The following is a 24,999-nucleotide window of genomic DNA, read 5'->3' on the forward strand; positions in this document are numbered from 1 at the left end:
TGAGTGTTTTATATTTCTCCACAAAACTGAAAAAAATAACAAGGAAGCTAATGAGTTATGAAGCTTCGGCTTCCTCGACCATGGGATGCTCCTCCGGGAAGGAGGACTGGAGGGAAGAGATAGCAACAACTGGATGAAGAAAGGGAAAAATATCAAACACTAACTTCCAAACCTAGCAAGGAGAGCTTTAAACTAGGTTTAAAGGGGGAAAATGACAAAATCCCACAAAGACATGACCTCGATAGAGGGCTGGAAGTTGGGGGAGAGAATGGAAAATTACAATAGGTTCATAGAATAAACAAGAAGGAAAACAATGGGGGAATCTTCTCAACATTTTACATGTCTATACACAAATGCCAGGAGTATACGGAATAAACAGGAAGAACTGGAAATCTTACTACACAAGCAAAATTATGATTTAATTGGCATCACCAATTTGGTTGGATACATTTCATGACTAGAATATTGATATTGAGGGGTATTATCTTGTTCATGAAGGACAGGCAGGGAAAAAAGGGAGGAGGTGTTGCACTGTATATCAAGAACGTATAGATTTGTTCTAAGTCCAGAAGGAAGTGAGAGGCAGACCAGCTGAAAGCCTCTGGCTGAAGATAAAAGGACAAAAAAAAAAAAACAACAGGGGCAACATCACGGTAGACCACTAAATCAGGAAAGGCGGCAGCAGCATTTCTAGAACAAATAACAGAAATATCCAAAACACATGAGCTGGCAGACTTCAACTACCCAAATATCTGTTCGAAAAGTAACATAACAAAATACAAAAATGTTCAATTAGTTCTTGGAATGTGTTGGGGCAACTTGATTCAGAAGGCAGAGGAAGTAACCAGGGGGGTAGCACTTTTAGACTGGATTTTGACTCATATGGAAGAATTGGATGTGAATCTGAAGGCAGAGGGCAACTGGAGTAAAAATGATAATGAAATGATAGACTTCATGACTCTAAGGAAAGAGTGAGAGGAGCAGAATAAGGACAATGGACTTGCCAGGTAGGATCCCATGGGAAAAAAATACACGGGAAAAAGAAGGAGTTCAGGAGAGCTGACAGTTTCAGAAGGAGATAATATTAAAGGCAAAATTGCCAACTAATAGGAAGAACAGCAAGAGGCCAATATGGTTACATAAGGAACTCTTTAATGACCTGAAATCAAAAAGGAATCCTACAAAAAGTTGAAATATGGACAAATGGTTAAGGATGAATATAAAAGAACTGCAACCATATAGAGACAAAGGCTAAGGCACAAACTGAGTTACACCTGGCAAAGGACATAAAAGGCAATAAGAAGTAGTTCTATAAAAATAAGGTTCTATAAATACATTAGGAGCAAGAAAAAAAATAAAAGGTACATGCAGGTCACTACTTAGCAGGTAAAGAGAGTTATTAACAGACAACACCAAGAAAGCTGAGGTGTTTAAAAGTCTATTTTGCATCAATCTTCATTAAAAATGTTAGTTGTGACTAGATGCTTAACGTAATTAATATTAACAAGAAGGGTGAAGGAACACAAGCCCAAATAAGGAGAACAGGTTAGAGAAGATTCATATAAGTTAGATGTATTCAATTCAGCAGAGCCTAATGAAATTCACCTTAAAGTATTCAGGGAACTAGCTAAAACAATCTTGGAACCATTAGTGATTATCTTCCGGAACTCATGGAGCACAGGGGAGGGCCTAGAGGATTGGAGATGGGCAAAGTACCTATCTTTTAAAAGGAGAACAAAGAGGATCCAGAGAATTATAGGCCAATCAGCCTAACTTCAATACCTGGAAAGATACTGAGAGATCATACAAGAAGACCTGGACAACCCTGAAAACTGAAGTAATAGATATGGGTAGAAATTTAATAGTGCAAAGTGCAAGTTCATGCACTTAGGGACTAACAGCAACAATTTTTGCTATTAGCTGAGGTTTTATCAGTTGAAAGCCACAGAGGAGAAAGACCTAGGTGTATTGGTTGATTACAGGATGACTATGAGCTGGCAATGTGATGTAGCCATGAAAAAGGCTAATGCAATCCTAGGATGCATCAGGCAAGATATTTCCAGTAGAGATAGGGAAATGTTAATACTATTATACAACAAGGAGTCTGGTGGCACCCTAAAGACTAACAGATTTATTTGGCCTTAAGCATTCATGGGTAAAACCCACTTCTTCAGATGTATGGAGTGAAAATTACAGATGCAGGCATTATAATACTGACACATGAGAGAAGGGAGTTACCTCACAAGTGGAGAATAAGTGTTGACAGGGCCAATACAATCAGGTGGATGTAGTTCACTCCCGGTAATTGATAAGTAGGTGTCAATTCCAGGAAAGGCAAAGTTGCTTTTGTAGTGAGCCAGCCACTCCCAGTCCCTATTCAAGCCCAAATTAATAGTGTTAAATTTGCAAATGAATTTCAGTTCTGCAGTTTCTCTTTGAAGTCTGTTTCTGAAGTTTTTTTGTTCAAATATGGCTACTTTTAAATCTGTTATAGAATGTACAGGAAGACTGAAGTGTTCTCCTACTGGCTTTTGTATGTTACCATTCCTGATGTCTGATTTGTGTCCATTTATCCTTTTATGTAGAGATTGTCCAGTTTGGCCAATGTACGTGGCAGAGGGGCATTGCTGGCACATGACGGCATATATCACATTAGTAGATGTGCAGGTGAATGAGTCCCTGATGATGTGGCTGATGTGACTGAGTCCTCTGATGATGTTGCTCGAGTAGATACGGGGACAGAGTAGGCAATGAAGTTTGTTACAGGGATTGGTTCCTGGGTTAGTATTCTGTGGTGTGGTCAGTAGTTGCTTCAGGTTGAGGGGCTGTCTGTAAGCGAGGACTGGCCTGCCTCCCAAGGTCCGAGAGTGAGGGATCATTTTCCAGTATAAGTTGTAGCTCATTGATGATATGCTGGAGAAGTTTTAGCTATGGGCTGTATGTGATGGCCAGCGGTGTTCTGTTATTTTCCTTGTTGGGGCTGTCATGTAGTAGGTGATTTCTGGGTACCCATCTCGCTCTGTCAATCTGTTTCCTCACTTCTCCAAGTGAGTATTACAGTTTTAAGAATGCTTCATAAAGATCTTGTAGGTGTTTGTCTCTGTCTGAGCGATTGGAGCAAATGTGGTTGTATCTTAGGCTTGGCTGTAGATAATGGATCGTGTGCTGTGTCCTGGATGGAAGCTGGAGGCATGTAAACATAGCATAGCAGTCAGTAGGTTTCCGGTATAGGGTGGTGTTTATGTGACCATCACTTATTTGCACTGTAGTGTCCAGGAAATGGATCTCTTGTGTGGACTGGTTCAGGCTGAGGTTGATGGTGGGGCAGAAATTGTTGAAATCCAGGTGGAATTCTTCAAGGGCCTCCTTCCCGTGGGTCCATATGATGAAGATGTCAACAATGTAGCACAAGGAGAGGAGGGGTGCTAGGGGACGAGAGCTGAGGAACCGTTTGTTCTAAGTCAGTCATAACAAATTTGGTATACTGTGGAGCCATTCGAGTACCCATAATAGTGTCACTGATTTGAAGGTATAAGTTGTCCCCAAATCTGAAATGGTTGTGGGTGAGGACAAAGTCACAAAGCTCAGCCATCAGGTGTGCCGTGACCTCACAAGGGATACTGTTCTTGACAGCTTGTAGTCATGTGGAATATTAGTGTAAAGAGCTTCTATACCCATGGTGGCCAGGATGGTGTTTTCTGGAAGATCACCAATGCATTGTAGTTTCCTCAAGAAGTTGGTGGTGTCTCAAAGATAGCTAGGAGTGCTGGTAGCGTAGGGTCTGAGGAGACAGTCCAAATAGCCAAACAATCCTGCTGTAAGAGTGCCAATGCCTGAGAAGATGGGGTGTCCAGGGTTTCCAGGTTTATGGATCTTGGGTAGCACACAGAATACCCTTGGTTCAAGTAGATTTGTACCTGTGCTATAGCAAGGAGTTTCTTGAGCAGATGATGTAATTTCTTTTGGTGGTCCTCAGAGGGATTGGAGGACAGTGGCCTGTAGAATGTACTGTTGGAGAGTTGCCTGGCAGCCTCCTGTTCATAATCCAACCTGTTCATTATAACTACAGCACCTCCTTTGTCAGCCCCTTTGATTATAATGTCAGAGTTGTTTCTGAGGCTGTGGATGGTATTGTGTTCTGTACGGCTGAGGTTATGGGGCAAGTGATGCGGTTTGTTCACAATTTCAGCCTGTGCACATCTGCGGAAGCACTAGGTAGAAGTCCAGTCTGTCATTTCGACCATCAGGAGGAGTCCATGCAGAATTCTTCTTGTAGTGTTAGTAGGAGGGTTCCTTTAGGTCAGTACACTGTTCAGTGGTATGTTGAAAATATTCCTTGAGTCGGAGACGACGAAAGCAGGCTTCCAGATCACTGCAGAACTGTATCATGTTCATGCAGGTGGTGGGGCAGAAAGAGAGTCCCTGACACAGCCTAGCAGAAGAGTCTGTCCTAAGTGTGGTTGGATAGATTAACAATATTGTTGGGCGAGTTAAGGGTGCCACTGTTGTAGCCCACTGTAACATGTAGGAGTTTAGATAGTTTACTGTCCTTTTTCCTCTGAAGACAAGTGAAGTCTGCATTGTAAATGGCTTGTCTCATTTTTGTAAAGTCCAGCCAAATGGAAATTTGTGTGGAAGGTTGGTTTTGTATGAGAGTCTCCAGGTTGAGAGCTCATTTTTGATCTTCTCCTGTCTGTTGTACAGGATGCTGATCAGGTGGTTCCGCAGTTTCTTTGAGAGTGTGTGGCAGTCTCTCACCATAGTCAGTATAGTATGTCGATTGCAATGGATTTTTTACCTTCAGTCCATTTAGTAAGATGTCCATCTGTTTGCAGTTGGAGAGGAAGATGATGTCTGTCTGTATCTGTGCAAGTTTTTTTATGAGGTTGATGGATTTCCACTCCATACAGCTAAATTTAGTGCCTTGTAAATTTAGTGCCAAGTATCAGGGGGTAGCTGTATTAGTCTGTATCCACAAAAACAACAAGGAGTCCAGTGCAAACTGCAGAACTAAAATTCATTTGCAAATTTAACACCATTAATTTGGGCTTGAATAGGGACTAGGAGAGGCTGACTCACTACAAAAGCAACTTTGCCTCTCCTGGAATTGACAGAGGGTATGGAATGATGAGATTCCTACAATGGTGTGTAGCCGATCTACGACTGCTAGTAGCAAATATTCCCTGGTGGTGGGACATTAGATGGAGAGGGCTCTGAGCTACTACAGAAAATTCTTTCCACGTGTCTGGCTGGTGGGTCTTGCTGAAATACTCAGCATCCCACTGACTGCTATATTTCAGATTGGGAAGGAATTTTCCCCTGGGTAACACGGGCAGAGACCCTGGGGATTTTCCACCTTCCTCTGCAGCATGGGGCACAGATCACTTTTCAGGTTTAGACTAGAGCAGTAGTTCCCAAACTTGTTCCGCCACTAGTGCAGGGAAAGCCCCTGGCAGGCCGGGCCAGTTTGTTTACCTGCCGCATCCGCAAGTTCGGCTGATCACGGCTCCCAGTGGCCGCGGTTCACCGCTCCAGGCCAATGGGAGCTGCTGGAAGAGGCGGCCAGTACATCCCTCGACCCATGCCGCTTCCAGCAGCTCCCATTGGCCTGGAGCAGCGAACCGCAGGCACTGGGAGCCGCGATCGGCCGAACCTGCGGACACGGCAGGTAAACAAACCGGCCCAGCCTGCCAGGGGCTTTCCCTGCACAAGAAGCGGAACAAGTTTGGGAACCACTGGACTAGAGTAAATGGTGGATTCTCTGTAACCTGAAGTTTTTAAATCATGATTTGAGTTGTTCAGTAACTCAGCCAGAGGTGATAGATCTATTACAGGAGTGGGTGGGCGAGTTTCTGTGGTCTGCCATGTGCCAGTGGTCAGACTACAGATCATGATGATCCCTTCTGGCCTGAAAGGATAAGAGTAAATTATTAAACAATTTGTAAGCACCTAGAGGATAATAGTGTAATAAGAACAGCCAACATTGATTTGTCAAGAAAAAAATCATGCCAGACCAACCTAATTGCCTTCTTTGACAGGGTTATTGGTCCCTAGTGCATAGCGGGAAGCTGAAGACCTGACATGTTCTGATTTTAGTAAAGTTTTTGACACAGTCTCACATTACATTTTCATAAGGAAACTAGGGAAACAGTCTAAACGAAGTAATTATAAAGTGGATGTGCTACTGGTTGAAAAACCACACTCAAAGAACAGCAGTCAATATTTTTTGTCTAACTAGGAGGATGCATCTAGTCCCACAGGGGGGTCTGCCTGGGTCCAGTACTATTCAGTATTTTCACAAACTTGGAAACAGTCTTTGTTTAATCCTGAGCTGATGGTGTCAAATCTGCAGATGAACTGAGGCTCAGCAGTTTCTCTTTTGAGTCTGGTCCTGAAGTTTTTTTCCCACAGGATGGCTTGCATAATGGAAGCATCCTGCAGCAAAAGAACTTCAGGACCAGACTCCAAAGAGAAACTGCTGAGCTTCAGTTCATCTGCAAATTTGACACCATCAACTCAGGATTAAACAAAGACTATGAATGGCTAGCTAACTACAAAAGCAGTTTCTCCTCCCTTAGTGTTCACACCTCAACTGCTAGAAGAGGGCCTCATCCTCCCTGATTGAACTGACCTCATTATCTCTAGCTCTGATTCTGCTTGCATATTATACCTGCCCTGGAAACTTCCACTACATGCATCCAACAAAGTGGGTATCACCCACGAAAGCTCATGCTCCAAACGTCTGTAGTCTAAGGGTGCCACAGGACTTGCTGCTTTACAGATTAACTAACACGCTTCCCCTCTGATACTGGATTCATTGTAAGATAACAATATGATGCAACTGAGAAAAATCATTCTGGGATTATAACAAAAGTGTTGTATGCAAGACACAAGAAGAACTGTTCAACTCCTACCTACTCAACACGGGTTAGTACTCCAGCTGGCGCTGTCTCTAATCTAGGTGTCACACTTTATGAAAAATGTGGACAAATTGGACAGGTCCAGATGAGAGCAACAAAAATGATAAAAGTTTAGAAAACCTGACCCATGAGAAAGGTGAAAAAAAACTGGCATGTTAAGTCTTGAGAAAAGAGGACTTGGGAGATAGTGAGCCTGATAACAGTTTCACAATATATAAAGGCTGTTATATAGAAGACAGTGATCAATTTCTCTCTATGTCCACAGAAGGTAGGACAAGTAGTAACGGGATTAATCTGTAACATGGAAATTTAGGTTAGGTATTAAGAAAAACTTAAACTACAATATATGTTAAGTATCATAACAGGTTACCAAGAGAAGCTGTGGAACACTCCACATTGAGGAGATTAACACAGGTTAGAAACAACTTGTCAGTAATGGTCTAGCTAACTCTGTCCTGTCTCAGTGCGGAGGATGGACTAGATGACGCGCTCAATTTCATTTTCAGATCTACATTCTATGATTCTATCATACTATAGACCAGGGATAGGCAACCTACGCATAGGTGCCAAAGGTGGCACACAAACTGATTTCAGTGGCACTCACACTGCCCGCGTCTGGCCACTTGTCCGGGGGCCTCTGCAATTTAATTTTAATTTTAAATGAAGCTTCTTAAACATTTTAAAAACCTTATTTACTTTACATACAACAATCATTTAGTTATATATTATAAACTTATAGAAAGAGACCTTCTTCAAATGTTAAAATGTATTGCCCGCAGGCGAAACCTTAAATTAGAGTGAATAAATGAGGACTCAGCACACCATTTCTGAAAGGTTGCCGACCCCTGTATAGACAGTGTCTGTTATACACGTCTCTCTCCCTCCGCCCCCCACCACAGCCACCCACACCCACAGGTAAGTTCTTGGTACTTATCCTCTTGTATCTTATATTAACTCCAGCCATCTCTTTTCCCTGTCCTGCAATTTAGCCTGTGGTCTAATCTAAACTATGACTGTAAAGAATGAATAATGGACGAACCCATACTTTGTCCACATGATGCTGACAGAAATATAACACTATCAAAATCAGGTATTTTCTTTGACAAACATTCCTGGACTTATACAACGTGCAGGGAAAAAATATGACACTCTCTACAATGAGTCCCAAATAAAGCATTTGGTGTAAATGCTGGTGCAGATCATTGTGGATAACATACTTTTCTAAATATTCTTTCCTCAGAAGGCAAGACAACAGCAAAAGACATTCTTATTTCTGGAGTACAAGTACTTTGCAAAAGAAGATTAAGAACCAGAAGTTTGTACAATGAGGCTAAAGAGTGAAGCGGGTGCAAAAACCTTCTGGCCAGCAACAGCAATTAAAATCACTGGGCTCTCATAGAATCTAGAGATGGAAAAGGTCAGCTAATTTCATATTCCTACCAATGCAGACCATCGGGGGACAAGAGGCATAAAGCAGAGAAAACTTAGTATTTGTAGTTTGGTGGCACCCACAATATGCTAGACACAATACACATCTAAAAAAGCTACAATCTAAGGAGAAAAGCAACACATGAAGGGAGGAAAAGAGGAATATAAACAAAGTGCAAATATACTATCTCCAACTACCTAATTACCTAATCATAATTAACTGGCTAATTGATTGCAGACATCATTGCAGAACTGGGTCTTGAGGAAGGACTTAATGGAGAATGTAGTGACCTTTTTAATCAGATGAAGTAATGTGTTCTGTGTGTAGAGGATGCCATGATAGAAGGAGCAAAGTCAAGACTCCTTGAAAAATAAACATAGGGGTGTAATACTAAGGCCCACTGGGGGTTCCCTACTCTGTATCAGCAATTCCTATCAGGCCTGACATATTCATTACACCTCACACTCTGCTGTTGTCATCTATATCTAGAAGGAATTATGTAAGAGATCAATGGAAAATGAGTAACTCACTGATCATTAATATTCTAGCATGATGTATGTATGGGGTGTGCACAAAGTTATGGATACATGCTAGAATTATGTTTTAAAATTTGTTTGACAAGCAATACATAATCCCACTGTGCCCTAGACAAAGGAATGTGTAATTGTCTGACCAGCCTCATCATCAGACAGAGACAATGAAGGCATATTTACATAAAAGGCAAACAAAGCCATCAACCTAGTGAGTGGATGAGACAGCCCCTGAACTATAAAAACGGGGGACCGAACTTCAAATGATACGTAATATAATCAACTGATTGTATGCAATATTACTAACAGTAAGATTATGTCATGGAGATCACCGAAGTAAAAGATTCCATGACTTCCAGAAACCTCCATGACACTTTCTACTTCAGCCCCAGGGCAGTGAGGCTAGAGCTGTTACCCAGAGGAAGCCCTAAAGCCCTGAGCCACCGCAGGCAGTAAGGGTCTGCTGCAGCTCTTGGCTGCTGTAGGCAGTGGAGGGACCCGGAGCTACAAGCTGCCAGCTTCGCAAATCACAGCCACTACAGGTGACCAGGGGCGGAGCACTGAGCCACCACTGGCAGTGGGGGGACTCCAGGCAGCAGGAGCCCCCACAGCTCCCTGCCACCGGCCCTGCAGCTCCGAGCTGCCACAGCGGTGGCAGGTGCTGGACCCCGTCCCCGATTTCACCTCCGACAGCCAGGTTTAGTCTCTCATCCCCCATTTTGTCTCAATTATTTTTAGTAAAAGTCAGGGACAGCTCACAGGCTTCTGTGAATTTTTGTTTATGGCCCCATGACCTGTCCCTGACTTTTACTAAAAATAACCATGACAAAATCGTAACCTTAAATATTACTGTATTATAAAAAAGTGTATCAAGCAAGGTCTTTTATGACAGCTAATGACATGCTGGTGATTAATATCACTGTGAAATGTATGTATTAACATTATAGTAGGAAACATGGATACTCACTAATATTATGGTTTAAAGTCTGACTAAAGGAAGAGAAACAGGTTTTCTCCCACACACAGGAGAGAAGGCTATCTACCTGTCTCCAATAAAATTAAGCAAAATCAATGGAAGCCCTATTTACATACAATTCAGCAATGGGATAGGAAGTCCATAGGAAAGAAAGAACAGCATAAGGCCATCCTGAGTCGGGGATGAAACAGTGAGTTTGGGAAGACATAAGGAGAGAGAAGATGCCATCTTGGCATCCATCACTGGACAGACACAAGAGGACACAGCTCTTGCAAGCTGAGAAAGAAGGGTCATTCAGCCAAGGTGGCTGAAATCTCTGGGTGCTGAATATAGGTGAAAAACCTGCTTAGGCAAAGATCTTTCATCTAAGATGACAAGGGAAACCAGCACCTTGTACTTCTGTGGAAGGTCCTGACTGAGAAAAAGACAGTCATGGCAGGAAAGAAAAGACAGTAAGAAATCCATCTTGAACCAAGGCAGCAGTTTACTGAATTAAGTCTTAGCCTCTAGAGAGTATTTTACTTTCATTTGCTTGTAACTATTTTGTCTTTATCCCTTGTACTTGAAATCACTTAGAACCTCTCTTTTTGTTAATAAACTTGTTTTACTTTTAATCTAAACCAAGCCAGTGCTGTGTTTGAATTGAAGTGACCATTAACTTCAGTTAAGGCAACAAGTTGTTGTGCTTTTTTGTCTCTTTAAAGATCCAGAGGACCATATTACTCCTCTGAATGTTCCAGGAGAGCTGCTCATTTCAGGGCCGATGGTTTTGGGGAAATTTGGGACTGGGAGGTTGTTGGGAGTCACCCTGCAAGTAGAAACCTAGGCTGGTGGAGACTAAGGTGGGGCTGTTGTGTTGTAGGCAGACTGCTGGGGTCAGAGTGCTGAACCAGGGCTGCATGCTCGTCTGCTGGCAGTTGGTGCCTGAGCTATAAACCACAGCAGCAGAGCATTTAAGGCACCCAGGGCTACAGAGCAGGCAGTGACAAACTGTCATTGGTCTGAATTCCACCCCAAACAGAGACAGGGTGTGTGCGGAATCCAGGCTGGCATCACTGACAGAGTAGGGAGCAATGTGGTAAGAGAAAAGACAGATAAATAAGAGTTGTTAAGGGTCCTGAAGGAATCTTCAATCTGATGTGGTAGTAATGAGGAAGGCTGTTAAAGGATTCAAAAAGATTGAGGGCAATATGATCAGAGGAATAGACAAGGAAGATCAGTGCAATAGACAAGGAAGATCATCTAAGCAGCTGTTCAGAATGGTCTGCAGAGAGGCAACGTGGGTATTTCTTTAATGCAACAGAGTATCAGATGCCACAACATTCAACATCCTTGTTGAAATAAAAGGTAGACAGATCCAGACTGTCCCCCACACACCAACTGGCTGAACATTTTACTAACTGTGCTCCCAAATCTATATGATGGATTATCTGATGGATGATCCAGTCATAGTGAGGTTGACATAGCTTCTCAGGAAAGTTGCTTTCATTGATGACAGATGTTAGTATCAGGGATTCTGAGTCACAAGAGGACCTGCTGTTCCTGGCGGCCTTATTTTGACAAGCTATCCTTTAGAATTCTCCATTCTTATAAATCTTGTATCTGTTGACATGTTGTTTCCGAAATGAAGCTGAGCTTTCCACACTGCCTTCGTAACAAGGCAGTGATATACTGACCCACTTTACTTCTTCACTACCTTCTTGCCGCCAAGATGGACTCTCAAAACTATTAGCAAGTGGAATCTGTTGTGATCCCTGTGCATCTCAGGTGTGTTAAGGTAATAAATCTCTAAGCACTAGCCTTTTGTCCAATGATGAGTCCTTACTTCAAAAACTACTCTATTGAATCAATCCTTTGGAATGGGCAGGCAGATGTAGTGTAATCTAGGACATTTCACATTGTTCATTCAACCACACTGTCCAAAGTGTTGTCACATCTGAACTCATAACATTAATGAAAGTCTTATTTAAAAGTAAGGCTGCAACACTGAGGAAGCCAAATACCAAAAGACCATGGTCAACTTTCTTTAAGGACTTCCATTAAATAAATTTCTGGTCAGAAATACTGCTCTGCATATCCTGTAAATTCATCCATAGACCTCTAGCCATGTAAGATATCAAACACCTACACATAAGCTATTGTTAAGCACTTTGCAAACACATCTAAAGCATCTTTTTTGCTAATACCTTTCTTAGAGATTACATTTTCCTTCAGAAGGAAGTCCTAGAGAGCACTAACAGATCAGCCTTCAATTGGGCCACACAACTCCAGACTTTGCGCACTTAGCATTTTTCTGAACAGTAGCTGAAACATTTTTTTCAGTGTTAGGTAAAACACATATTTTGTCTTCATTCTTTCTAGAAATGGAAATTCACATCAACCTTCAATTGCGATGTTTGGTCTTTTGGTTGGATATGCCCGACTAAAACTTCTGAATGGCAAGGCATGGAAGAGAATAAGAGGTTGTTGTTTAAGAGACACTGCTGCTAAGGAGAAAACTTGTCACCAACAAATTTATATTATTACCTGCTTCTAAGAGCTATATTTATTATTCAAGTCTTACTATGACACAAAGATAGATAGTGACTCCACAGAACCATTTCACCTTTGAGGTAATAAGACAATTTAGATTCTCCCTTCATTGGAACTGGAATTTCAAAAAGGTCCAGTTAAGAAGCTCTAAGGGTGAGCAAGGGATCTTGCCTTGATATGCAAAATGAAGATCCATTGATTCACTTCCTTAATTCTGCAATTAGACCTCTGCGACTAGTCACTGGTCCTGAAAACTCCCACTTTCATTCTACTTCTCTTTTTATTAGGAAGAAATTGGTTTGGCAAAACATTCTGTTGGGCTGCAGTGACAAATGTACAGATGGCATTAGCACCCCTACCATTTTCTCATAGATGTTACATGATAAGGTGTGCAGAAAGAAAGTCTTCACAGCTATAAAAATTGAAAAGGGAACTGATGTTGAAGGCAAAACAAGCTTGGCAAAGAAACAAGACCAGAAATGTAGTCACATTGATACAAGCATACTGTTCGCATTGAAGAAATAAATTAACAATAATAATCCTGATATATAGTTGCCTATTTCCAACTGACTGACAATACTAGAAGTGATTATCCAGATCAGAGGAAATGGAATCCTCTTTCCTTCAGATCCATGATTTCTAAAAATTGTTGGAGATGTTACAAAAATAAGACTTACTTCTTGGCAAGTGCTCTTCTTTCCTCAGGTGTGTAGTCTAGGGATCCTATGGCTCCCTCTCCTTTGGTTGGCATAAAACCAATAATGGCTAGTAAAGCTGTTCTTACTGAAATTGGAAAAAAAATAAAGATTCAAATTAAGTTTTTCCCAGAATTGTTACTTAATTGAGTTTAGACTTTGTGGAGAAAAAAAAAAAGTAATGAGTTTTGCCTATAAAGATTCCATTCTGTCTGAAGAGAATTTCTTGTAATCACACCCAAACCAACAAAAATAGTGTACAAAAAATAAGGAGAACACAAGAAAACTATCTTCTATTTTATGGCAAGGAGTCACAGATGGAAGGGTTATGTAAGGGGAGATGGTGAAGTGATGGCTGATGGAAGGGGGCAGAGGATAAAGACTGAAAAGGAGGGCTAAGGCCCATAGAAATAATGGAACAAAATGAATAGCTGAGTTCAAAACAAGGAGGGAGAAAATAGGGTGGAAAAGGACCATAATAAGGAGATTAAATTGGCATGGCCTATGTACAGTTATTTGCTAAATTTGGACCTTAGATTGTCAGCACACCGGGACAAGGACTAGTTTTTCTGTGTGTCTGCAATGAACATAACATACCTGTCATGTGTACGTTTCTTCTTTTGATTTATTACAATTGTTTATTATATATAATAAAACAATGCCTATATGAAAAGTTAAGGCAGCATAACAGTAATTAAATAAATAGGCAATTACAGAAGTGTTACCCAGCTGGATAATACCTAAGAAAACTAACATACAAACCCACAGATAATAAATACCACAGCAGCATATATACTGCCCACAAAAGCCCTCAACAATTGTTGAAAAAAGTTTAAAAGCTATTAAGCAGAGACTGAAGAATTGTTCTGCTAATAGAACCCCTGAGATTCTGCAGCCTCAAAATGTTCATAGCTGTAATTCTGCTTCGGCAGAACATGCTGATTCATGTACAATTCTATGAGCCCTGGTTTTGCACAATACTCTGGTCATAGAATTTAATCCTTTCAGTATATTTAAGTGTGCAATTTATAGCCAGCGTAGGGACAAATGATGGTTTTTATGCCATATTGTTAAACAGTGACAGATGGGGCGGAGGGGGACATAAAAAGATGGGGCCTTCTGCAATGCATCTTGCTGCGTGATTCCTCTTCTTCCCACTTCAGGGAAAGGTATAAGTAGTATAGTGCAGTGAGACTTACAAAAAGCAAAAACCATTCAGTCATTTTAAACTCAGGGTCTTGGAGCCTCCCCTCTCCTTATAGCGTTCATTTAGTACAGAGTGCCATGTCAGAATTACAAACCATGTTACTCAGTTGACCACACACTACTCGTAGAATTAGAGAAGATTAGGGTTGGAAGAGACCTCAGGAGGTCATCTAGTCCAACCCCCTGCTCAAAGCAGGACCAATCCCAACTAAATCGTCCCAGACAGGGCTTTGTCAAGCTGGGCCTTAAAAACCTCTAAGGATTGAGATTCCACCACTTCCCTAGGTAACCCCATTCCAGTGCTTCACTACCCTCCTAGTGACATAGTTTTTCCTAATATATACAACCTAGATTGCTATTCAAGCTGATTCAGAATGAAAACTTAAAGTGACCAGACTAGGAAGTAAAATAGGATTCAAAGCATTTTTCATAACTATAAATTTAAAACAACACTCAAAATGTTTTATATATGCAGTCTTGTAAAATTCTACTTGCTTGTTTACCCGGGGCAAATAAATATCAATAGTTCACCATACATCTCTTGATCTCCCAGCCCCTTGAGCCCATCTGTATTCCACTGTTTCTTCCAAGTCCTCCCTATACCTCTCTCTCACATCAATTCACATCCCTTCACTGATCTCAAACATACCACCTTACCCTTCCCGGGTACCCCATCTTTTTTCTCCCTTGAGATCAGCCCCCTTTACTCTCTCCCTATGAGACTTCTCCTATGGTGCTTCTTGTTTTCCCACTCTTTTCACATGACTGAGGAAGGGTGCTGCTGAGGGTGGGTGGGAGGTCAGGTTCTACCTTCCAGTATGCTGCAGATGTTGCTCAGGTTGAGGGGAGACAGCCTTCCTACTTCTGTCTGCTATGGCTTGGCTGCTTGCAACTCAGCAGAGGAACCATTTAATCTGCAGAACTCAAGGCAGCCTAGTGTCAGTGGTAGCCATAGTCCTGGCATCCACAAAAAAAAAACCATGAGACTTATGATTATGGGCTACACAGGTCCCAACAGCTAGTTCCAGACAACTGTGGTGGAAACTGTGACTAACCCATGTTGCTTATGGAAAATTATGGTGACATTTCAACCCTAGTGATTAATTTACACCAAGGCAACCTCCACAAATTCAGGGGCTATTCTGATTAAAAATGGAGATTAATATGGACATGTATGTGGGTCCAAAAATGGAGTTGAGGCATAGCTTTGGAGTTTTCAGACCCTAAAGGCCAGCCCTGCTAACCTGAATAGAAAGTGGCATGAATGGTTAAATTAGATTGAAACAGGAGAGGAAGTGCTCACAGCACCAGCCAAGACTCCTACTTACCCTTTACCTTACCCCTGGAGAAACATACAATTAGTTGGCATTCAGCAAATATGGTATTGTCTTGGAATTTATTTTTTTTAGTCCTGTGATCAATAGATACCATAATAAGATATTGATGCCATTGTCAATTCAACTAAGATTTGTTTACAAAGAAACTAAGTGAGCTTAACAGAAATGAATTAAATTCAAAGTTTGGTTATCAACTTATCCAGGAAAAAAGACAACACTAAAACTATGTGCCTCTTCCCTCCATTCTACTTATTTCTCTATAGGGACAGAAGCTCATGCTCCAATACTTCTGTTAGTCTATAAGGTGCTACAAGACTCTTTGAAGCGGAAACAATGTTATTTCCAGTGTCTCCTTGAGATCAGGGGAGTATGTAGAAGTTCTTCTGCATGTCATCAGAGATTGGCCCATATATCAAGCAATGTGCTTAAATGATATGCTGATGAGCACAATATAAAACTGAGATAAGATAATGGATAATTTCGCAAAGAATATAAGAACATAAGAACGGCCGTACTGGGTCAGACCAAAGGTCCATCTAGCCCAGTATCCTGTCTACCGATAGTGGCCAATGTCAGGTGCCCCGGAGGAAGTGAACCTAACAGGCAATGATCAAGTGATCTCTCTCTTGCCATCCATCTCCATCCTCTGACAACAGAGGCTAGCAACAGCATTCCTTACCCGTCCTGGCTAATAGCCATTTATGGACTTAACCACCATGAATTTATCCAGTTCTCTTTTAAATGCTGTTATAGTCCTAGCCTTCACAACCTCCTCAGGCAAGGAGTTCCATAAGTTGACTGTGCTCTGTTTTAATAAGAACTTCCTTTTATTTGTTTTAAACCTGCTGCCTATTAATTTCATTTGGTGACCTCTAGTTCTTGTATTATGGGAACAAGTAAATAACTTTTCCTTATCCACTTTCTCCACATATAATTCTAATATAATTCTGAAAACTAGTTTTGTTGGTGTCCATCAATGTTTTGCTGAAGAAGAATTACATTGAATGTTAAGTAATACTCACTACTCCATGAAGGTTGCCACGTTTCAGGGTGATGTCCTGAGATACTTAAACAAATTTTCTTCCCTACTTCAAACCTGCCATTGGCCTTCAGGGAAGGGAATCAGGGAAGAAAAACGAAAAAAAAAATAAAAAATAAGACATTCTTCAACCCAAATATTCCTTGTTAAACCAGCTTCTACCAAAAAAGCTAAGCAGTAAAAATCTTTTCAAGTAAATCTGTTTGCCAACATCATATAACAACTGAACAAAAGGACACCAATATAAAGCTAAATGAGATTTGTTGAAGCCACCCTTGCTGATGTCTGCACAAAGCACTGAAGACAATCTCCCATTTCTATCATAAGGTATCCTTTAAACATAAGAAATAGCAGAAATCCTCCAAAAGTGAATTCTGTATTCTACTTTTAAGATCTGCAACATTTCATATGACAAATGAGAATAATTTCAATGATTTAAAAGCCAAGAATACAATAGACAATTTACTGGAATTGATTAATAATGGGTGATCATAATCAATTTTTTGAATCATATACAAGAATTTAGAAGTTAAGGCCACTATGATGCTGTCAGGTTTCTGCCAAAACATATTTTAAGTGTTGCAAAAGGTAAAAGGTTAGCTCTTGTTATATATACAGGCAGAGCTGGTAGCACCACCTATAGTTAAGGTTGCCTGATATTTTCAATCATAAGACCCTGTTTTCAGTTGCTTATGACTTAGCCAAACATTTGCCAAATCCATGTTGGGTATTCATATGAGGCTGATTTGGAGGGGAAAGTTTCAGCTAAAACAGGTCAGCAGTTTCCAAGAATGAGATTAGGAAAAAATACATTGTTTTGCCCGTTAATATTTTTTTTTTTAAACAAGTCTTCATTTCAGAAACTCTAGCACCTCTCTGCTGTGGAGGGACTTAAAATTTGACACCAGGAAAGTGCTTTTTGCCATCCCAGTGAAAATTATCCAAATTTGACCAATTTATAACCCTTTGAAAAATCTCAGTTTGCACGTGCTTACTAGAGGCTTGACAGAGTGTGACAGATAAATTTTCTGATGATTCCAACTGCACTGGGAGTGCTTCAGCCCAGGGTTCCAGGGACTCAGCAGGATCCTCCCTGCAATTACTTCTCCCAGCTGCTGGGGTTCGCTGTGGTACGGGGCACAGGACTGAGAGCAGTGAAACTGTCCTTCCTGCACTATCTATGCTCCCTGTCTGACACACAGCCAGTGTAAAAGATGAGCAGCAAATTGGAATGCAGAGTAGGTGAAGAGGTTGCAGGAACCAGAAGGTAGAGGAGAGCAGAGGAAGAGGGAAGGACCCAGGGAGTGGGGATGAATAGAAGCAGAGGCTGAAGGGGCAGGAAGTAGGGGTGCACAGGAACAGAGGAGGACAGGAACAGGCTGAGGGCACAGGAACAGAAGGGTCCATAACCACTGTATCAAGCTCCAAACCTGAAATTGAACTCGGGAATCCTGAGCATCTAACATTCCTCTGCTGTCAACAAACAGCTGTGAAACCTACTAGAAAAGCACGTGTCTCATCCCCTTCTAGCAGCTGGTCCACATAGAGGATAACAGCCTACTACTACTACTACCAGTTACTCCATTAACTCAAGTGGTAGAGATTTGTACTGTAGATCTAAAAGTCCAAAACCCTGCTGACGACCCAAGTAGAGGGGTCAATATGGCTCCACTGTATATAATTTAATTATGATATAGTCTTTAATTACATGATCACTTTTTTTTCATTCTTGTATCTTAATGCATATGCACAAGGATTCTGAATTAAGGTTGCGTAGGTAACCTTAATTCTGGTATTTCTTAAGTTTTAAGTGCTCGTCTTTGCAACTTTAATACTTATAATATATATATTATATAAAAACACACACACACACACACTAAATTATTTACTCCTGACACAAATTTGAGGCAAGGTGCTGGGCAAATCCAGCTCTTGTTGATGTCAATTGGAAGTGGATAGTAAACCTCTCTCAAGACGAGGTTGCTCAGTTTGTTTGCTCACCCCCTATTTCTCATTGTTTTTCTGGCCTTGGAATAAGAACTTAAAGTGTTTTAATAAACAGATATTTCATTACAGTTACTATAAATAACGTTTCAGCAAGAAACATAGGTAACTGTCCCTGTCTACATCACTGTTCCAAAGTGAATCAAATGGCATGGCATTATGCCTCTTACCGCCGCAGTAGAGGAACTATCTTCCCTCCTCTTTCAGTGGTCAAAGCAGTAAGTTCAGTTCATCCAACAGCGTTTTTTCCATAATGCATGTAACCTTGCATAAATAGTCTTCAAATTTTTCATTTAGTCTCATTTACCGGTACACAAGTGGATAAACAAAACAAAAAGCCACAATTCTGCACTTTTCTCTAGGTAAAGTCTCTCTCATATTGCCAAAAATGATTTGTTAATGTCTTTTAAGGTTACTCTAGCTGAAATGACCATATAAAAAGGATGACTGCTAAATACTCTTACTGTTAACAGAATGATGCTTGGGGGTTTCATGGGATACTCTGGTGGTAGTACTATTCGTCCATGATAAATTCCTCCATCAAAATCCGAATCTGGAGGGCCTCTAACAGTAAAATGCCATTCAAAAAGATTATCCTAAAAACCAAAAAAACAAGAGCACATAAGTCAGAAAGAACAGGACAAAAACAGATAATCATTACTTTATTAAAACAAGCATGGACTGTAGCTCTGCAGAATAGCAAAGATTCAAAATTAAAAATCAGAAGAAAGCTAAATGAGGATAACTACTATAAGACAGTGCAGCATTGCAGAGGCTACAGTTAAGGAGCACTGAAAAAAGTAGCAGCAGGTTGGCAGAAGTGGGAGGTTGAGTCAGATTCCATGTATGACTTATTTTTTATTGTGCTTTCTAGAGGTGCAATTTTTGGTCGTTGGATGTTGGTAAATTTCAGAGCTCTCAGCTCACAACACAAGATCACAGTCATTTCTCACCTAATAAACCTGAACTGTGGGTTCTTCATAAACCGTGAAAGTATTCATGATCTGTGGTACAAGCTCCTTTAGAGCCTCTAATTCTTCCAGAGTCTCTAATTTATGCAGATTGGCAGAGATTAACCTCTGCAACACATTAAAACTATGATGATCATTCCCCTTTCTAAAAAATGAAATGCAATCCTCAGCATATTCAAGATGATAAAGAGGTGCTCTGAACCAGCTATTCCATCTGATTATTACAGGGGTTGGTAGGATGCAAGGACTTCTCCCTTTTTCAATTAGAAACATACAAAACTGTGCTTTCATTGCAGGACAGGCAGTCAAAGCCTGTTTTATAGCCATAACAAATGCATTTACTTTTAAAAGTATTTTCATCCACAAATCACCAACAAGTTTAAGCAAAGGCATCATGCACGTCAGGTGTACTGCATTTAAAAATAACGGTTTCAAACCTCAATCCCAAGCTTTCACCATGTAGGTGCCGTTATCTGTCACGCAATCAAACAGTATTATGAATTTCTCAACAGTTTCCCTTATTGCCTAGCTTACTGTTTTAAATTAACTGCTTCCAAAACCTCATAACTCAACAAAAATACTTCCAGGTTGTTTTGTTCACATGGAGCTGAAGTAGCTTTGTTATCACTGCTTGTTGGGCCAAGGATGGCGAGAATATTGAGTACATATATGTCTTCAGCATCAATAGCTTCATCAGCTACCATGCTGATTCCTTCAAAGCCATGCAATTTTTCTTTTAAATCTTGAATGTATGCAGTTTTGGGATGTTAGTCCCAGGATATTAGAAAGATAAGATGAGTGAGGTAGTATATTTTACTGGACTAACTTCTCTCGTCTTTCTCACCAAAAGAAGTTATCTTTTATCGGACTAACTTCTATTGGTGAGGGAGATGAGAGAAGTTAGTCCAGTAACTTAGTCCTCACCCACCTTGTCTCTCCAATTATTTAATGTCATATTCAAAATACTTGGGTAAGTAAAACTCCAAGGTGTGTTCCAGATTGCATTCTAAAAACCCTGAGTTTTGAAATGTCAAGGGTATGCAAGAGGCAGAAAAGGCTTCTGTTACTGTGAAAGCTTCATATCTCCAGTAAAGCTGCTCTTCGATCAGTAAACAGCTGTTTTCTGATGTTTCAGATGTCTGTTTTCCTCCACCTGTAATTCCTCTTTTTGGTACTTATGTGTTGCACTTTCCAGATTCTTGTCACAGCTAGTGTTTCTGGTAAAATCAACATGCATGCTGCACTACATACAAAGTAACTTTCCTTTGTTTTCATTAAATGTTTGAGAATATTGCTGCATTCGTTGCTTAGCACTTTGCCAATTTTTACTCATATTTTGTTGCTGTTGTCCGTTATTTACCGTTATTCAAAGGTTTGCATTTTAACTTTTTCACTTCCGCTGACACCGTGAAAAAGTCATGATTGCTTCCTGTTAATTAAGACATGCTCACTGTTTTCACAGTTGAGTTGAAATCAACAGCAAAATTCACAGGTTCTGGTAACAGTGGTGACCAACACTGTGACAAAGTCATATCCCTATTCATGACTAATGCGGAGTGCTGGATCACAGCTCTATCTATGTTTGCCCACCTACTTATCACTCTTGAAAGGACAGTCTAGTACTATCAACATTTATTCAGGTTCTGCTTCTCACTGTTCTCTCCCCAGGAGAGAAAGACTGTCCTAGCAAGCAATCAGCACATTCATACAAACTACCAGCAAATAACATCCTGAAATAGGCCTTCGTATTCTTACTATTACAAAAATCCAGGTGCTGTTTATCCCTAAACTTGGTTTAAAACACTGGAATTAAAATAAAACAGAAATATAAGTAAAAAAAATAAAAGTTGATATTTTACCAAAATCATTATTCAGGAGAAAAACTGCAAGTAAAAACAAAAGCTAACCAATAACAATAATCTGTATTTTATAGCACCCAAAAGCATGTTTAGTGCTCTAAGTATGCTAAGTGAACTAAGCTTTTTTGCAAAAATTCCACCAAATGGCAAAGTCCAAACATTTAGGGCTTCTGTTTTTTAAGGTTTACTTTTACAAATTTTTTAGTTGTATGTAGACATCCAAAAATTTGGGGTTTCCGGGGCTCTCTCTCTGTATATATTGTAATGAGTAATCTGTTTGTAACATTTCCTAGTGCACTTTAATGTAATACTGTTTCAAACAGCACTATCTTAAAGTACACTAGGGAACCTTTAGTGTGTACCAGCAAAGTCTACATGAACAAATTAATGTGCACCGCGACTCACTTCTGACAACAAACTTTATGACACGACCCCAGCAGGGGTGATCAAAGCCTGAGCCTACTCAAGCTCTGCCTCAGGTTGAGGAGGGGAAGGCAGACTGTCAAAGCCAAAGCCCGAGCCCCATTGGCCTGGGCAGGGAGGCCAAAGTCGAAACCCAAGGGCTTTAACCCCAGGCAGGGTGCCTGTAACTTGAGCCCCATCACCCTGGGTGGAAGCCCTCGGACTTTGGCTTTGACCCGGTTGGTAGGGCTCAGGCTTTGGCCCTGGGCCCTAGCCAGCCCTGGTGACCCCATTAACACGAAGTTGCGACTCACTTTGGGATCCTGACCCATAGTTTGAGAACTGCTGCTTCAGTACACTTTAAAAATCACACCCCCAAAGGCTGCATTACTGCTCCATGTAGACAAGCCTATAGATACAAATAACCATTTCTGGTGTGTTTCTGGTGTTTATTGGATCAACATCCATCTTTTATTTTATTTTTATTTTTTAATTGCAGGTTTTTCCATTTACAGCCTAACATCAGAAACACCACAATACTGTAACATAAATCATTAGGATATTTTTTGTTTGTTTGTTTTAAAGTTTCGTTCTTGTCAGCACTAGAATTTCACCTTTCCTCAAATTTTTGACTGTTTATAAAATTTCCAGGACTGAGACTGCAGCATAGATAGCATCTTTAGGGTAAGATTTTTTTGTTTTTAAAAGGTGAGATCCTGTAACTGCTCCCTTCTGCTCATACTGAACCACGAGTTACTTCAATGGGCTCCTATGTATGCACATGGCTGCACATGTGTCAATTCAATTACAGGAATTAGCCTTAAACTTTCTGCTAGGGTAACTTCATAACATAACATGAATTTCTTTTTTGATGCATAACCACTTCACACACAAATTATGATGTTATGCAATCCCCAGGGGAAAAACATATTGCAACACTGTGACATGACTACTTAGCTATAATCTTAACTTTTATTATGTACTTTTTACCGATGAGACAAGTCCGTGACATGTCATTAGATTTAAACTGTTCCTGATAGTTTTCAAGGAAAAAAAAATAAAAATCTAATCATTTTACTAAGGTCTATTAATCTCCAAAACCAAAATTAAATATTACATATGGCCTTAGAGCAAAGTAACCAGGTAGAAAAATAATATTAGGTATTATACAGCAGACACAAACTAGCAGCTACAGTGAACATACACAGAAACTAACCTCCAAGGGCTGTGCATGGTAATGATCTGTAGGATCCTTCAATTCGGCTGCTTCCTTCATTAAACGTTTGACAGCTGAAAAAGGAAATTTGGTATATCAATATGAAAAGCTCCCTTAAAAAGTAAAAAATGTAAAACATACAAAAGATTTTGTTAGCATTATCTTGAAGGAGTCACTTCGTCTAACAAAGCAGCTTACATGGTCCAGCACACCATGTTTCTCTCACCTGACTTCCTCCTCCTCCAAGATGCACATGATAAATTACTCAGCTATGAGTCATTAAATCCTGTATCCTAAGAGCACTAAGTTCTGAGAAAAATTATATTTAGTTGTTTCACAGTTTCCCAAATAATGTATCTGAACATTATGAGTAAATAGTACATGATTTATTAATTCAGCCCTTACATTAAAGCTGAGAGGTGGAAATATAAAAAAAAACATTTACTAGGATTTCACAATTGCTTTCAATAAATACAGATGAACAAGACATATTTATCATTACATTTTATCACAAGAAGAACCTCCTTGCATTTCAGCAATTGCCTATGAAAAGTAAGGGCTTGTCTACACTACCACTAAGTCGGCATAGCTAACGTTGCTCCAGGGTGTGAAAAAATCATCCCCTGAGCGAAGTAAGTTACATTGACTTAAAGCGCTGTCTACATCAGGTTGTGTCAACGGGGACACTCTTCTGCTGCCGTAGCTTCCACCTCTCGTTGAGGTGGGGTAATCATGTCAATGGGAGACCACTCTCCCATTAACATAGTGCATCTTCATCAGACGTGCTGCATCCGCACAGCTGAATTGATATATGCCAATATAGCACACTAGTGAAGACAAGCCCTAAAAAACTTTACACCTTGACCACTGTCAAGAAAGTTACATAATTATGTAACAGTTCAAACAAAATCATTGAGAGATTTCTACGAGAGGACTGAACACCAGAAAGTATATGGACACACACATCATACACTTTACATTTTGCCATCTGAAATCATATATACATGATGCTCGAAACATTTACCCTACCTTGAGAACTAAGCCTACCAGAAAGGATGAAAAATACTTGTGCTACCATTCCCACACTAAGGACTCAGTTCAGGAAAGTATTTAAGCCCGTGTTTAACTTCAGACACATGAACAGTCCCACTGAAGTCAGCGGGGACTACTTATTTGCTTAAAGTTAGGTACTTGTTTAAGTACTTTCTGTATTGAGGTCCAACACCACGCCACACCTCACCAATGCCACGCCTCCTGCAATTTAAAGGAATGGAACAGTTGGATGCTGTATTTATTTGTAAAATATTGTGAATCAACATTTTATAATATCTTTAAGATGTAACTTAATATTAGAGCTTATCAAATAGCAAAAAAAAAAGTTGAATAAATTCTACCAGTATTCATCTAACAATATAACTGCCAAAAAGTACTTAGTTATCTTTAGTACTAGTCAAATACCACGCAAGTATCAAATGAAATTCTACAAATGCCCGTGACATTCACTGAATAATATAGTTGTCAAGTACTATTTGACCAGCCCTATTTACTATGACTCTCTTGCTTCTGTTGTTTTTTCCTTCCTGTCTTTACTCCACTCCATTTCTCTATCCACCCCACAAAACAAATAATGGTGCATCTTTTTTGAGCTATTTTCAGTATATTTCCATTTTTCCTTCTTTCTTCCCTCCACCCTCTCATCTCTATTATTACAGAAATGTTTTCTACCTCCTCCCATGTGTTTTCTGTAACTCTTTCGTCTCTCTCAACACTTTCTCTTTTGTCAGTAATCCCATCAATTTTCTCTCCCCTCTTGTACAGTCTCACTCATAACTACACACTTAACCGTGAAAAGTTAATCAGATACCTAGTAGAGAGAAGACCAA

General features: G+C 40.2%; 1 protein-coding gene across 2 annotated transcripts in view; it reads right to left on the reverse strand.

Annotated features, from left to right (window-relative positions):
- Positions 1–24,999, reverse strand: part of UBE2J1 (ubiquitin conjugating enzyme E2 J1) — a 72,104-nt gene that overhangs the window by 23,679 nt on the left and 23,426 nt on the right. For both annotated transcript variants that reach the window (XM_032779588.2, XM_032779591.2), the window contains exons 2-5: positions 23,117–23,190; positions 19,133–19,264; positions 16,648–16,732; positions 13,065–13,170 (exon numbers count right to left, since the gene is read on the reverse strand). In XM_032779588.2, coding sequence (XP_032635479.1) covers positions 13,065–13,170; positions 16,648–16,732; positions 19,133–19,264; positions 23,117–23,190 — 397 coding nt within the window. The remainder of the gene's footprint in view (positions 1–13,064; positions 13,171–16,647; positions 16,733–19,132; positions 19,265–23,116; positions 23,191–24,999) is intronic.

Source organism: Chelonoidis abingdonii, chromosome 3 (genome assembly GCF_003597395.2).
Source record: "Chelonoidis abingdonii isolate Lonesome George chromosome 3, CheloAbing_2.0, whole genome shotgun sequence".
Classification (NCBI taxonomy): domain Eukaryota; kingdom Metazoa; phylum Chordata; order Testudines; family Testudinidae; genus Chelonoidis; species Chelonoidis abingdonii.